This window comes from Seriola dumerili, unplaced genomic scaffold (assembly GCF_002260705.1).
Source record: "Seriola dumerili isolate Sdu_G_001 unplaced genomic scaffold, Sdu_1.0 BDQW01000003.1, whole genome shotgun sequence".
NCBI lineage: Eukaryota > Metazoa > Chordata > Actinopteri > Carangiformes > Carangidae > Seriola > Seriola dumerili.
Genome location: NW_019174258.1, coordinates 17832130 through 17847882, shown reverse-complemented (window position 1 = coordinate 17847882; position 15753 = coordinate 17832130). Strand labels below are relative to the sequence as shown.

Genomic DNA, 15753 nt, shown 5'->3' with positions numbered 1-15753 from the left:
TAGCATGTGCACACCAATGGTTTACCTGAACCTACTGGTATCGCAGCTCCTTCATTCTTTCACTATTCCTCTCAAATGGCGCCCTCTACAGTTGTTTCATTTAATCTCCCATTTCAGCTCCGTCTGCACCCTCCTCAGCTCATGTTTGTCCCCGGATTTAAAAACCCTCTTCTTCTCCTTCAATAGGGCTTTTAGTTCTGGGGTCACCCAGGGTTTCTCCAGGGAACAAGGGATGATACTGTTGGTGATTGATGGTTTCTTCTTCTGTAGCTTTAGCAAATACTCTGTTTCCTTCTTGTAGCAACTGGTGGAGGCCCTTTCAGTGTTTCATATGTATGGCGCCACTGAGTAGTGTGGTGATCCTGGTATTGTAATCAGCTGTGTTTAGGACAACGTGCATCTTCCCTCATCTGCTGGTAGGATGGTGATGTTCCGGTCCTTGCTAAGTAACACTGCAGTCTTCCTTTTCTGGATGGTGAGATTGGAAGGGGGTGCCAATTCCTTAAACCTGTGTGGTTCAGCCTCCATTTTCTGTAAAGTTGTTTTTTCATGCCAAGTCTGTTGCTGTGAACACTAACAGATCAACTTTCTCTGGCTGGGACTTGTTCTTAACTCATCTGTCCAATGTTTCATCCTGTGTGAAGATATCTTTCTTTTGTTGCCAGGTAAGTTCTTCTATTCTCCTAATGTTACTGGCTCGTGACTGTAGGGTTTGGACTTTCCCATTCTGTCTTTCCTTACTCTTGGCGCATTGAGATAGTTGTGCCTTCTGAATGAAATCGGGGATCTCCAAGACTGCCTGGAGCAGTGAGCTTTTTCATCACGAGTGTGATGATGATTCACCATGATGCTCATGGTTCTGCAGAAGAAGCTGGAGAAGAAAAGCTGATTTTACATCTAATCTATTTTATTACAGAAAACTTATAAAAATCATGAGCTGTAAAGGTCAAGCAGCTATGACATGCTGCTACTGTTTTTTATTTATATGTATATAATGGGCTGCTCTATCAGTGGAGAGAGCACGCTTGTATTTCAGTTCACAGTTGTGCACAAATCACAATCAACCCACACCAACTCAACCCGAGTCAGTGAGGGTTATTTATTTGACACAACGTGTATGTTGTTCAGTTATTTGTCACAAAATGCTTGGCAGTAGCTTCTATACAGAAATACAGTTCTGTTCTGACAGTAAAGGAATGGAGGAGGAATGAAACAGGAGAGACTTGGATTTAGTGAAAGCCGTGTCGATCACAAATGTATGCCACACATCTTGCTATTCCTTCTTGGTTGTACATGTCTAACACGTTTCACACATTCAGCTGCTTTTGTGCTGGAAAGTAATTAAAAAGGGAAAATGTCTCACAGGATAAAGAATATTTACATGATCCCTTGTAAAATACACAGCACATCTGTTTCATTGATTCTTTCATCAATTATTTTATCATTATATTTGTGAGAGTGCGTTTTTAAAATGATGTAGGTTGTGAAGTTCAACAGGTGAACCCAGATATGGAGACAGAAACATTCATGTTTGAACACACTCATCACCCCTCAAACCACAAAATGTGACTCATGAGAGGAAATAACAACTGCACGCATATGATATTTAAAAATTTACTGTAAAGGTTTCAAAACAAATGGTCAAAAAATGTCATTTCATCTCATTGAATTACACAAACACGTTCAGATATGTCTCTTTAACCAATGTGTTCATATTTCTGTCAACAGGAAACCAGTTAACTGCTGGCAACGTTAACCACATTATGTATTTTACACACAGACAACAGTTCAGGCAGTTTATGAGTGCAACAAGTATCGGTCATTCAACATAAGGCAAGGAGTTGTATGTGTTATAAAGCAGGCGGTAAAGTATCATTTATATACAGGTAATTATCAAAATATTGCTTCATCTGTCAAATAAAAATATTCTCAGTTGAGTCGCTAATTGACTGTTGAGTTTCATAGAAAACCTGGAGACACGCTGTGAAATGAGACAGAGAAACCGTTGGAAATGTTCAGAGGAAACAGCTGTCAGGTGAATGTCGTCTCATTGGTCATCTTCAGAGTCCCGGTTACCGCTCAGGTGACTCTCCTGCACCTCCAGCTCCTCCGCGCTCACCATGTCAGGACTGATAGCAGCGTATCTCGTCCCATGGAACTGACGCAGGTGAATCTGAACGTAAACAACAAGTAATATCACAAAAAAACTAAAGATAAATCAACTAAAACGACACATCACACTAGACGCAAAATGGTACAATGGACTCACAAGGATTCTTAATGATTCAGTGATTGTCAGAATTCTGATGTTTGTATGTTGTTACTAATGTAGTGACAATTTGTCAGGAATCAGTGCAGCACCTGCACAATGTTCAGCAAACACACACCAGGGATGGTGAAGGCACTTAGGGTTAGATTTTCTCTGTGATTGTACCTGTGTGTAAAGGGGAACCGACTGTACCATACCTGTGTGTAGAGGGGAACCGACCGTACCTTAATGTAGAGGGGAACCGACCGTTCCTGTGGGTAGAGGTGTAGAAGGGAACCGACCTTACCTATAGGTAGAGGTGTAGAGGGGAACCGACCGTACCTATGGGTAGAGGTGTAGAGGGGAACTGACCTTACCTATGGGTAGAGGTGTAGAGGGGAACCGACCGTACCTGTGGGTAGAGGTGTAGAGGGGAACCGACCTTACCTGTGTGTAGAGGGGAACTGACCGTACCTGTGTGTAGAGGTAAAGAAGGGAACTCACCGTACCTGTATGTAGAGGGGAACTGACCGTATCTGTGCATAGAGGGGAGCCGACCTTACCTGTATGTAGAGGGGAACCGACCTTACCGGTGGATAGAGATGTAGAAGGGAACCAACTTTACCTGTGTGTAGAGGGGAACCGACCGTACCTGTATGTAGAGGGGAACTGACTGTTCCTGTGTGTAGAGGGGACCCGACTGTACCTGTGTGTAGAGGGGACCCGACTGTACCTGTGTGTAGAGGGGACCCGACTGTACCTGTGTGTAGAGGGGACCCGACTGTACCTGTGTGTAGAGGGGACCCGACTGTACCTGTGTGTAGAGGGGACCCGACTGTACCTGTGTGTAGAGGGGACCCGACTGTACCTGTGTGTAGAGGGGACCCGACTGTACCTGTGTGTAGAGGGGACCCGACTGTACCTGTGTGTAGAGGGGACCCGACCGTACCTGTGGGTAGAGGTGTAGAGGGGAACTGACTGTTCCTGTGTGTAGAGGGGAACTGACCCTACGTGTGTGTAGAGGGGAACCGACCCTACCTGTGTGTAGAGGGGACCAGACTGTACCTGTGTGTAGAGGGGAACCGACTGTACCGTACCTGTGTGTAGAGGGGAACCGACCGCACCCTGTCTGTGTCTAGAGGGGAACCGACCATACCTTAATGTAGAGGGGAACCGACCGTTCCTGTGTGTAGAGGGGAACTGACCGTACCTGTGTAGAGGGGAACCGACCTTACCTGTGGGTAGAGGTGTAGAGGGAACCGACCGCACCCGTGTGTAGAGGTGTAGAGCGGAACCGACCGTACCTGTGTATGGAGGGGAACCGACCGTACCTGTATAGAGGGGAACCGACCGTACCTGTATGTAGAGGGGAACTGACCGTATCTGTGCGTAGAGGGGAGCCGACCTTACCTGTGTGTAGAGGGGAACCGACCTTACCTGTGGGTAGAGATGTAGAAGGGAACCGACCTTACCAGTGGGTAGAGGTGTAGAGGGGAACCGACTGTACCTGTGGGTAGAGGTGTAGAGGGGAACTGACTGTTTCTGTGTGTAGAGGGGAACCGACTGTACCTGTATGTAGAGGGGAACCGACTGTACCTGTGCGTAGAGGGGAACCAACCTTACCTGTGGGCAGAGGTGTAGAGGGGAACTGACCGTACCTGTGGGTAGAGGGGTAGAGGGGAACTGACTGTTTCTGTGTGTAGAGGGGAACCGACTGTCCCTGTATGTAGAGGGGAACCGACTGTACCTGTATGTAGAGGGGAACTGACCGTACCTGTGGGTAGAGGTGTAGAGGGGAACCGACTGTTCCTGTGTGTAGAGGGGAACCGACCCTACCTGTGTGTAGAGGGGAACCAACCGTACCTGTGTGTAGAAGTAAAGAGGGGAACCAACTGTATCTATGTGTAGAGGGGACCAGACTGTACCTGTGTATAGAGGGGAACCGACTGTACCTATATGTAGAGGGGAACCGACCGTACCTGTATGTAGAGGTTGACCTCTGCACTCCTGCACAGGTATGGGAAGTTTCCTCCTGTCTTCAGGTGAGCTCGTCTGGCATTAGGATACAGTTTATACATCTCCTCCTTGGCCTCCAGTGACAGAGCACTCTGATCAAACACCTGAACAACATTCCCAGAGAAAATACAGAGATCAGGTTGTTGTGGTAGAAACAGACATGAATTGATGCTGGTGTACTTGATCTTACTTACATCTATAATGGTGACAGCAATGTCTTTTATTTTGTGTGGCTCCACATAAGAGTTCTGACAGTTGAGTGTTAGCCGTGATGCTAACTCACTTTGGTTCAGACTCTCCAACTACAGCATACACACACATGGATGAGGTTAACGTTCAAACGTGAACACATATTTATACTTAAAGAAACAAAGTGGTCACCTGGGTAAAAGGGAGAATTCAAGATTTGGAAAATGCAGAGAGTGGTTTAGGGAGAGGTTTGTGATGGAACTATTTCTTGACAAACAACAGTGTATCCATCCTCCTGGTATGTTTCTGCAGCAGCTCCACATACAGTGCAGGTTACAAGATACTGTCAGTGAGTACAGGTTTTAGTTTTGGGCTCTTTACAGGTACAGTTGTACCACACCTGACAACCTCAAGGTGCGAGAAGCTACTACATCACTACATCCACCGGTTAATCATCAAACAGTTACACCATATAAGTCCCACTAAAACCAAATATCTGAAGGTCTGTGAACAGGCTGAAAAAAATCTGATACTAATCTCTATCTGTCAGCAAGCTCGACAGGTTTTATTAAAAAGAGAGAGACAGAGAGAGAGATAGAGAGAGAGAGTCAGATAGATAGATAGATAGATAGATAGAGTCAGAGAGAGAGATAGAGAGAGAAAGGGAGAGAGAGACAAAGAGAAAAAGAGAGACAGAGAGAGAGACAAAGAAAGAGAGAGAGGAATAGAGAGAGACAGAGAAAGAGACAGATAGAGAGAGAGAGACAGAGAAAGAGATAGAGATAGAGATAGAGAGAGACAGAAAGAAAGAGACAGACAGACAGACAGACAGACAGACAGACAGACAGGCAGGGAGATAGGCCAGGTGATTAACACATATCTATGTGGTCAGGTGGGTACAGGTATTAAAACTCACAAGCCATCAGGCTCAGCGGTAATTAAATCCTTTAATTCTGACATAATCATTTTAGTGGTAGTACCAGTGGTCTGACAGAGGTGAAGCTTCATCTCTACACACTGCAGTTTAAATCAATAAATCTGGTGCTTTCTGTTTGTGCTGAACATATGAACTTTAAACACTCTGATCCACAGTTTTACTCTGGGGACAAACTGAGGAAACAAAATCAAATCAAATCAATCAATCAATAAAAACAAACTCTCAGACAATCTGAAAACTATATTTACTTGTTGATCTTCCCCACCACCACACTCCCTCTAACTCACCTCCTTTCCTCTGACTCACCCTGCAGGACCCCCACCCCTTCCCCTCCTCCCTCTGAGGTCACTCCAGAGAACACATCCATGACTTCACTGTCTGTTTGTGTTCAACAGGTTCCTCAAATCTCACTTTGTAAAATGTTAGTTTAATGTCTGATCTATCTGCTACCCTCTGATGTTACTGTGTTTTTACTTCTGTATACTCTTTGTTCACTTGTGTACAGGTGATATCTTGGTAAGCTCTTTGTAAATATAATGTTTATTCTTATTATTAAGAGCTGCATATACCAACTAGTTTCATCATCAATTAATCTGTCATTTATTTTCTTGAATGACAATGACATTTTAGTAAATATTGATCAGCAGTCCAAAACCCCAAAACATTTCATTTAAAATGATATGATACACAATTTTTTAAAATGACTGAGACAATTAATCACAGATTAATTTAAACTGATTGATTATCGACTAATCAATGCAGCTTGATTATTAATATTTGTAGAATTGGACCAGCTTGGTGAACTCAGTGTGTTCCCTCACAGTGAGGCTGTGTGTGAGCGTTGTGGACTGAACATCAGCTCACTGACAGTCAGCTTTGATAGAAGACTAAGGCTGTTCCTGTACACATTAACATACACAGTGCATGTTTAACCTCTGCTGAGCCTGAAAAGCAACCAGAGCCTCCTCTGTTCACATGACATACAGATGACTTAGCAGGAGTGATGGTAAGACACTCAAATGTAGAAGAGGAGCTTCTTCACGCTGCAGTGACAAATTAACAGAAAGTACCTCACTGATGTCCACTCACCCTGTCAACCATGAAGTCGATTGCGTCTGCCATTTTAGGGTCCACCGGCCCTTTAGCAAAGTTCCCCAGAACAATCTTCTTTAACATAAAAGCTGGCATCAACCAGAAGCTGAGGAGGAAGGTGGAGATAACACACTGATGATGAATCTGAACATGCAAAGGGAGAATGTGTGATGAGTCATGAAACACCACCTGTTGGCTGTCCATGTCTGGTTAAAGATGGAGGTGTCGCTAAATGAGTTACACAGAATCAGAGAGTGAACTCTGGGAGACTTGTGTGTGCACTCTGCAAACTTCTGAGCCAGGAATCCTCCCAGAGACGCCCCAAAAAGGTGGACCTGAAGAGACAAGAGAAAGCTAAGTCATCATCCTCATCAGACAGATACGGCCCGAACAGGTGGACCTGAACAACTCCACCCCAATGATGAAGCATGGTGGAGGCAGCATCAGGCTGTGAGACAGGGAGACTAGTAAGGACTGAGGGAAATCTGAGCAGAGCAAAGTTGTTAAAATTTCTTAAAAGCAACCACAAGGTGGAAATGAAGCAGTCTGCAGGACTGCTACAACAACCTACCTGCTGCAGCTGCTAACACAAGTAGCTATGTTCCTACTGCTCGATAAAAACAAGGGAAATGTAAATCTGAAAAAAGGAATTCTGGACTGAAATGTTTATTGATGTATTTAAACACAATTGCTCATTAGATCACCCCCCCCCCACACACACACACACACACAGCAGACACACACAGTCACACCTTCATGGCCAGACACCTGAAGCTGGTTCACAGAGAGATCAGGCGATCTTACTTTATCCAGTTGCAGGTGATCCAGAAGCTTCCTGAAGCCGTCAAAGAACTCCATGAGGTCCCAGTAGACAGGATACTGCAGCTGGAAACACACGGGTTCATCACAGCAGGACCAGTGAGTAATCACTGGGGTCATCAATGATCATTCAATCTACAGCATCAGTCAGTCTGATTATTAAAGTAATGGCAAACAGCACAGTGTTTCTGATCAGCTCATCTGATATGACACATTTTATTAAACCAAACAAAAACTTCAGTCAGGTTGAGTTCCACAAGTAATGTACTGTTTTTGAAAATGTCATGGAAGTTGTTCATTCTTCTTTTCCTGCATCTTTTAAAATAAATGTATTTATGTATTAATTTCAATTAAATATATAATTGTCAGAACAGGGGTCTGCTGAGTATGTGTGATTTTCCTGTAACTCCCAGGTCTGCCAATAAAATCTAAATTAAAACAGAGCCTCATGCTGAAGCTGCAGTGTTTTCAGACATGAACTCACCGAGATGACTCTGTAGCCCCAGCCTGTCAGAGCCAGTACCTGCTGGAAGAACACCTCAGCTGTCCCACTGACCGGAGGGAGGAAGATAATGGGACACCTGATGCTCTTTGGACCTGCATCATACAGCGACCACACCTTACTGTCATCATCATCAACAATAATCTGGAGAAGACAGAAACAACACGGTGAGGAGAGAAGACCCTGAAGTCTCTTTGAAACTGGCTTCAAAACTAAAGATGGAGCCCACATACAGAAAAGACCTCTTTACTTACAGTCTGCAGTGTTATGGTCAAGCTGCCGTCATGGCTAGAAAAGTCTATATTCACTGCATGTTAGATAAATCCTGTGTCAGCTGAGCCAAACAGTTATTTCTCTGTAACTGAAAGCCTGTAGGCCTTTTCTGTCCAACTCAGGACTGACCACACCTCCCACCATCTGCAGCCGGAAGAGCAAACAGACCTGTCAGCCTTGACTGACCCAAGAAGCCCTGGAGATGGTATAACATGATAGCTGTGAGGATTTCTATGGCATCTATTGTGACTTCTCTGTCTGAGTTTTCAGTGCCTCCCAGATTTGCTGAGTCATCAGGTCTGGTTCACTGTGTCCTGAGTCTCATCCATATCAGGGACTGATGGATATGAGAAATCAATGGGAAAGTGTCTGGCAGGAGGCACTTCCTTTCTGTGAGTCATGTGATGTTTCTCTCACTGATGAACATTCAACAAAAGCAATCTCCTGAAACATTTCAGACTGTGACTGAAGCTAATTATTATTTTGCTTTGTTAATTCATCTGGAGATGATTTTCTGTATCACAGACGATCATGTCACATTCAACAGTTGTTGATCAACACAGCTGAACAACAACATGTTAATCAAAAATGAGGATTAACTCGTGCTGGACATTCACTTGTTGACATTATGGGAGGAAAAATATCTGATTGTAAACTGAATACTTAGTTTTAGACATTTGGTGAAATAAACATTTAAACAGCTTGGGGAAATAATATCGAGCGTTTTCACTATTTCTGATATTTCATAGACTACTTGATTAATAGTGAATGACATGATTGTAGTGCAAATGATGTTTATTAGTTCAACAAAGTTATTGTATCTAAAGGAGTTTCTGTAAATGTTATTGGTTGCTGTTGCAGCTCTGCAGCATCTTCCTGAGGGCAGTGTAGTGAATTCTTTGAGATGATGATGATGAACAGGATCAGACACAGTTTGTGGAGCTTTCTGTTCCACCTGCAGTCTGTATTTACACTCCAGTTGTCTCTGCTCTTCCCCTATCATTGTACTGGTCAGTCTGTGGTCTTCAACCCCAGGTACCCATACCATGTGCATACATTAAAAGTAACACTTCCACCAGACTTCTGCAGAAGAGTCTCTAAAATGCTCTTGCTTATATCATATGAGTTCAATTCCCTCGTTAGCTAAAGAGCTGCTTTGCTTTTTTGAAAAAGGAATTCTGTGGGTGTAAAACTTAAAAGTGCCATCAAAAAAGGTTCCTAAATATTAAACCTGCTGACAGTTTATACAGTGCAAACCAATAACCCAGTCACACAGTTAGTGCAGGCATGTGATAGTTGACTATTTGACCCATGTCTCCTGATGAACATGTGCTGTGGGACAAATCCCTTGAGGAAAGAGGAAATCATATTTTCATGAAGGTAAAAACACAGAAGTTCAGAGACATTAGAATGTGGACAGAAAATGGAATCAGGGTACAGAATGTATGGAGAATGTAGTAGAGCTGAGTTCAAATCAATATCTCAATGATTAGAACTTTTACCGTGATTATAATTAATGATCGATTACTGTGGAGCTTATTGGTCTCTCTCTGTTTTTGAGCCATGCTCTCTTCATATAAAGAGATGTGATTGTGTCAAAGTGATTCAACTAATTGGTGGTGTTACCTTTACCTTATGTGAAATACACTTATAACAATAATCAAACATACTATGAAATCTGGATTAGTTGTAACTGAAACAGGAAAAAAGGGCTTAGCATCATAACCTTCCTTTGCATTATTATTTTTTTCATTTCATGAACCTGTCATCACCTGAAGTCTTTACCTTTGCTGATTATTTGGGAGGAAAATATCAATAAACAGCAGTGAGGTAGATTTTTTTTCATCAATGAGCTCCCCAATGCATTTACTATATGGTAAAAAGTTAATATGTTATTAATTGTTATTTAATTATGTACTTTAAAACTTGATTTGTTATTATTATTTAAATTTTGATTTATTTTTTCTGCATACACTGTGAGGATGAAACAAGTTGGTCTCACTTCAAACAGAATTCAACTGGCTGATGTGACTTTGTCACACCTCTGGATATTCTGCCTCTACGGGGCGATACATCTGTCTCTCAAAATTTCTTGACATTTCACCTTCTAATCTTGAAAAACTTTTTTTTAAAAATCACCCATACGTTGTACATCATACGTCTTACAACAAAAACTGGTCCATCCTGAAGACTGCACACTGAAAAACCCAGAAAAGTAGTGTATATAGTCCTGTGCAGTGAGGAATTCAGACCTATATATCATGAACCCAAACAACCACTAACCAAACACACAGCTCAACACAGGAGGACCATTCAGGTCAAGACTCAACAGTTTACCTACGCCTGAAGGATTAGGGACACTCCTTCCATGACAACAGTGTACATATTTTGGATAGTGAGGACAGGTGGTCTGAAACAGGAGTGAAGGAGGTCATATACATCAAAGTAGAGAAACCATCTTATTGAGGCTTCCCCACCTGATGATACTAATGCACATGCTGCTCGAGCCACTAAGCAAGGTGGGGGTGTGGCTTTAATCTATAAATCAGATTTCATGTTAACGACTAAACGGGAAGCGACCTTTACTCTTTCGAGGCTCTCTCCAGGATGACAGACTACGACCATTTCATCTTGTGGTACTTTACAGACCACCCGGCCCTTATTCACAGTTTTTTGCAGAATTTGGTGAATTGCAGATCTTGTGGCTGAGTGCCGGAGGAATGGGTGGAAGGCCCGCTGCGAGCCTATTGAGGTGGGCTGCAGGGGTTTTGCAGGCAAGTCCTTACACTGGGTCCTGGGGCTCCTTGGGATTTGTGGACTGCACAGGCGAAGAGCCATCAAAAACATCCTGGAAGCATCTGAAAAAGCTTCACGTTGGCTCTGGTTGAAGAGGGGGCGTAGTCCGCTACCTGGACACAAGTCGGGGGACTGATCACCCCCGGCTGGATCGCCCGGGTGAGGGTGTCTGACTGAGACCCGAAACACCCTATGATCCCGGGAGCATCACTGATGATGTGTCCAGGTTGCACCTTGAGGTGTATTACAGTACTTTATAAACTTTGTTGTTTTTCTGTTTTTTTGGAGAGCAGCAGCTTCCTCTGTGGTGTCTGTGGCAGGACAACATGCACCATGTAACCATGCACCATGATCTATGTATGTTTGACTCATGAGCTGTTCACCAGCTCCAATGATTCCTTTAAGTCTTCAGCTGTAACTCTGAGCTTCTTTGTTAACATCACTGATCATCTGTGTTGAGCTTTTGGAGTCTTCTCAGCTGGACGTCACTTCTAGGGAGAGTAACCACACAACTGAATCATCTCAATCTATAGACCGTTTATCTGACTGAAGGCTGATGAAGATCTAAACTCTTTGCAATGACTCTGTGACATTTTCAGCTTCATGCTAATCAACGATTCTTGATCATAAGTCTTCTGAGAGCTATTTTTTGTGAGGCCTGGTTCACATCAGCTGATGTTTGCTGTGAACAGCAAACTCTAAATGTTTTTTAGAAGTTGAAGTGTCTCTAACCCACATCTCCAATCTTATTTAATTGACTGGATTCCAGGTTTGATAATTCCTGACCTCAGGATGTTTTCAATATGGACAAGAACAAAACTATGATTTGTGTGTTATTAGTTAAAGTAGATTGCGTTTGTTCATAACTGTAACTTGGATGAAGATCTGACCATTTTTAAGGACAAATTTATATATAAATGGAGGTAATTCCTAAGGGTTCACTTACTTTTTCTTGCCACTGTACATAGTTGGAAGAACAGAATCATATTATAATTAGACATTATTAAAGTATAATGAGTTCAGGAAGCCAGGAGGGTTGAATAACTGGGACTGAGATCCTGCTATTTCATTGTCGTTCTTTTAAAACATATTAACACATAATCTATTGAACACTACAGAAAACTATTTTTAAAATGAAACTTCATTCATCAAGAGAAGGTGGATGCGAGGCTCTGACTGGGACACTGGTATCAGTCACATCAGACCACACTGAGATAAACACACTGACAGACTCTGTTACTATCACACAGGTGTGTAAATCTAATCATACTGCATGACTATGATCAACCACTCATGTGTTCACAGCCAACTCTCAAACTGTTTGATTGATCAGTATCAGAGTAAAATCGATACATCAGGACACTGATGGTCTTCATTCACTCTGTGAACTGTGGATTTACTGAGGTGATCTATGGCAACTTCTCCAGTACAGCTAAATCATTTCAGTTTAGAGCTCCTCATCAACGTGTCTACACTGAAATGTAATGGTACATATTATTTTTATTAATATTATTATTATTTCATGTAAAAAACATAAGTAGTAAAATCTAAATAACCTCCAACTGTCACCGTCTGTTCAGAAGTGTAATTTCTGGTGAAGTGGGAAATCATCATGACTTCAGCATTAAAAATTATCAGTATTTATTCTGATATTTCTGTTTAATCCACACTGAAGCCATAGATTCATTTAGCTTATTCATAGCAGTCAGTTCTGAGGTACACTGCTAGTGAACACAGTGAATCAGGTCAACACATAGAAACTGTGACAGTGATTAAATCTCATTGTTTTATATCTGTTGACTGATTAAAATCAAATGATCAACAAAGAAGTTCAAGACTTAATTAGTCAGTTTTAATAATACACTAAGTTCAGAGAGTATTCAGACTCCTCCTAGTCGCTCACACTTTAATATGCTGTAGATTTAATTGTAAATGGATAAAATTATCATTGTTCTTCATTAGTCTAAATCTAATGAAACTTAATCCAGGACTTCGTTGGACCACCTTCAGCAGCAGTTCGGGTTTCAGTCTTCTTGGGTCTCTACAAGCTCAGAACCTCAGATTGGACAGGAAGTGTCTGTGAACTGTCCTCTTCGGGTCTCTCCACGGACCTGATCTATGGGCCTATGATCTATGTAGCTTAGGGCTGGACTTTAACTGGGACACACAGGGACAGTCAGTGAGTGGTCCTGAAGACTTTATGGTGTTGTGTTGGTTGTTTGTTTTAGGTCACTGTGGAGCTGAAAGGTGATTCAGTGTTGCAGTCTCAGGTCTCCTGGACTCTGCAGCATCAGGTTTTCTTCAAGCACCTCTCTATATTTGGCTGCATTCATCCTTCATCAGTCCTGACCAGTCTCCCTGTCCCTGCTGCTGAGAAGCCCCCCACAGTATGATGCTTCCTCCCCATGCTTCACTGTAGGGATGGTGTTATCCAAGTGATGAGCAGGACCTGGTGTCCAGAGGGTTCAGGTTTAGTCTCATCAGACCAGAGTCTTGTCCCTCATGTCACTTAAATGCTGTTAGTCCAACTGTCTGATGTCTTTTACTCACGGTGTCTTCTGTCTAACCCTGGCCAATGTTTGGAACAAAGAGTCTGAATGCTTTTGTCACTTTTTGATTTTTCATGAATCAAAAATAAAGGAGGTTTGATTGATGGACAGAAATTACAATTTCATTAAATTAAAATTAAATCTACAGCATAATCTAATGTGTATAAAGTGAAGGGAACTGAATACTTCCTGAAACCACTGTTTAGTCCATTTGTTCTTGTACTATTACAGCTCCTGTTACTGTTTTCCTCCACAGATTTATTTATTATTGTTTCATCTTCCCTTAATATTTTATTTTTATTTCACTCTTCTCTCTCCTGCTGTGAGCTTATCATTTCCTGTCAGATAATTAATATCAAATGTGAAAATGTGAAAATAAATAAATTTGATTAATAATAATCCTGACTGTAGTATATTATAGTATTTTAATTCTCTGACCTGTTGGTGTGAGAAACTTTTATAAACAGTGTCAGGTTGACTGAGATGCTGTTTTATCTTTGATTTCCTGCTTTAACTCTAAACCATGTGTTTAAAGACAAACTGATAACTGTTTAAAAGAAGAATCTACATGGTTCGACATTCAAAAACAGCTGTGACATTTCACCAATCAATACATCTGTTCATCCTGCAGATACTCATCAATTACTCAGGAACACATGCTGTGATTGGCTGAACCCACACCACTTCATTTCATATGTCTGGACAGTTTAATGAAAGTACTCTGTTAGCATGTTGTGTTGGTGTGTACCTGCAGTGTGTTCAATGACGACACCATCAGTAAACAGTGTAAATCATCAGGTACTTACTCTTTTCAGTGGTACTGTGCTTCTGAACCAGTTATAATCAGGAGACACTTTAATCTCCTCCATCTGAGGACAGAGGTAGACAGGGACAAACAGTCAGAGACAGTACAAGGCAGTCAGAGACTACAGTCACAGACTGGAGCAGAAACAGTCAGAGACTACAGACGAGAAAGACACGGACTACAGCAGACACAGTCAGAGACAGTCAGAGACCACAGCAGAGACAGTACAAGGCAGTCAGAGACTACAGCAGACACAGTCATAGACTACAGCACAGACAGTCAGAGACTACAGCAGACACAGTCAGAGACTACAGCACAGACAGTCAGAGACTACAGCAGAGACAGTCAGAGACTACAGCACAGACAGTCAGAGACTACAGCACAGACAGTCAGAGACTACAGCAGAGACAGTCAGAGACTACAGCACAGACAGTCAGAGACTACAGCAGACACAGACACAGTCAGAGACTACAGCAGAGACAGTCAGAGACTACAGCACAGACAGTCAGAGACTACAGCAGAGACAGTCAGAAACTACAGCACAGACAGTCAGAGACTACAGCACAGACAGTCAGAGACTACAGCAGAGTCAAACACAGAGACAGACAGACTACTGATAGAGGCACAGACAGTCAGACACTACAGCCAGAGATGGAGACAGACAGTCAGAGACAGAAACAGTCAGGGTGTACAGACACTGTACAGTGACACTGTGCCCCTGTTAAACAAACCTCTGACTACCATCAGAGCTGAAGTGTAAACAGTCAGACTGCGGTGAGGCCTCGGTCATTAACATGTTCACCGTGTATTAATATGGTTTAACGGGCTGTTACCGTGCAGGTCGTGGATGTTAGTCACCGTGTCCGCAGGGTTTTATCCACATCTCGGCACCATTTTCTGCCGCTGCCTGGTCATATGACTCCTGTTTCACACACTTCCGCAAAGCTTCCGACACCGCCCACCGAGCTACCGTAGACAACACACACACACACACACACACACACACACACACACACACACACACTGTTTGGTGCTCACTGTGCGTGTGTGTGTGTGCGTGTGTGTGTGTGTGTGTGTGTGTCGGGTGCCTTAGCGCCACCTTGTGCTCCGGAGTGTGGAGCATCGTGGATTCTGTCTGTTGCCTGATGTTCTGGGTCTTTTGATCCGTCAGTGATGGGCTCTGTCTACCCCAGTTCCAGCAGGTACATGTCTATCAGAGGCAGACATGTATTGTGGTGTATTGTTGTGTCAAATTATCAGTAATGGAATGAAACCCATTTTAAAAGTATTTATTTTTCCTTTTCTGTTTGTTTTTAATGTTTTAATTTCATGACTGCTCATGTATGAGAGCCAGCGATTGGTTGTTGTGAGAGCAGACAGACGTGCAAACACCTTGTTTGTTGAGCTGTTCCAGCTGTGTATAAAGTAATTGTGTCATGTTGTAGCACACATGGATAAAGACTCAGTATATAGTGAGTAGGCCTATATCTTCTTTTGTTTGACTGAACATTCTGCAGAAACACAGAC

At 42.7% G+C, this 15753-nt stretch overlaps 1 protein-coding gene across 1 annotated transcript; it reads right to left on the bottom strand.

The window, feature by feature from the left end:
• Nucleotides 1-1600: 1600 nt before the first annotated feature.
• Nucleotides 1601-15145, bottom strand: spg21 (SPG21, maspardin). Its single transcript, XM_022743378.1, has 9 exons — nucleotides 15060-15145; nucleotides 14228-14290; nucleotides 7786-7947; nucleotides 7287-7367; nucleotides 6672-6817; nucleotides 6480-6588; nucleotides 4459-4566; nucleotides 4228-4368; nucleotides 1601-2173 (listed from the first exon to the last, which is right to left on the bottom strand). The coding sequence occupies exons 2-9, from the start codon at nucleotides 14288-14290 to the stop codon at nucleotides 2048-2050; spliced, it is 936 nt and encodes a 311-aa protein (XP_022599099.1). The 5' UTR covers nucleotides 15060-15145; the 3' UTR covers nucleotides 1601-2047.
• Nucleotides 15146-15753: the final 608 nt, after the last annotated feature.

Excerpts from the sequence above, each read along its gene's own strand:
- spg21 (XM_022743378.1), bottom strand. The coding sequence starts at position 14,290 with ATGGAGGAGATTAAAGTGTCTCCTGATTATAACTGGTTCAGAAGCACA. Across the intron at positions 6,818-7,286 it reads ATCACCTGCAACTGGATAAA|GTCCACCTTTTTGGGGCGTC; the intron begins GTAAGATCGCCT and ends TTGTCTCTTCAG. Across the intron at positions 4,369-4,458 it reads TTGCTGTCACCATTATAGAT|GTGTTTGATCAGAGTGCTCT; the intron begins GTAAGTAAGATC and ends AATGTTGTTCAG.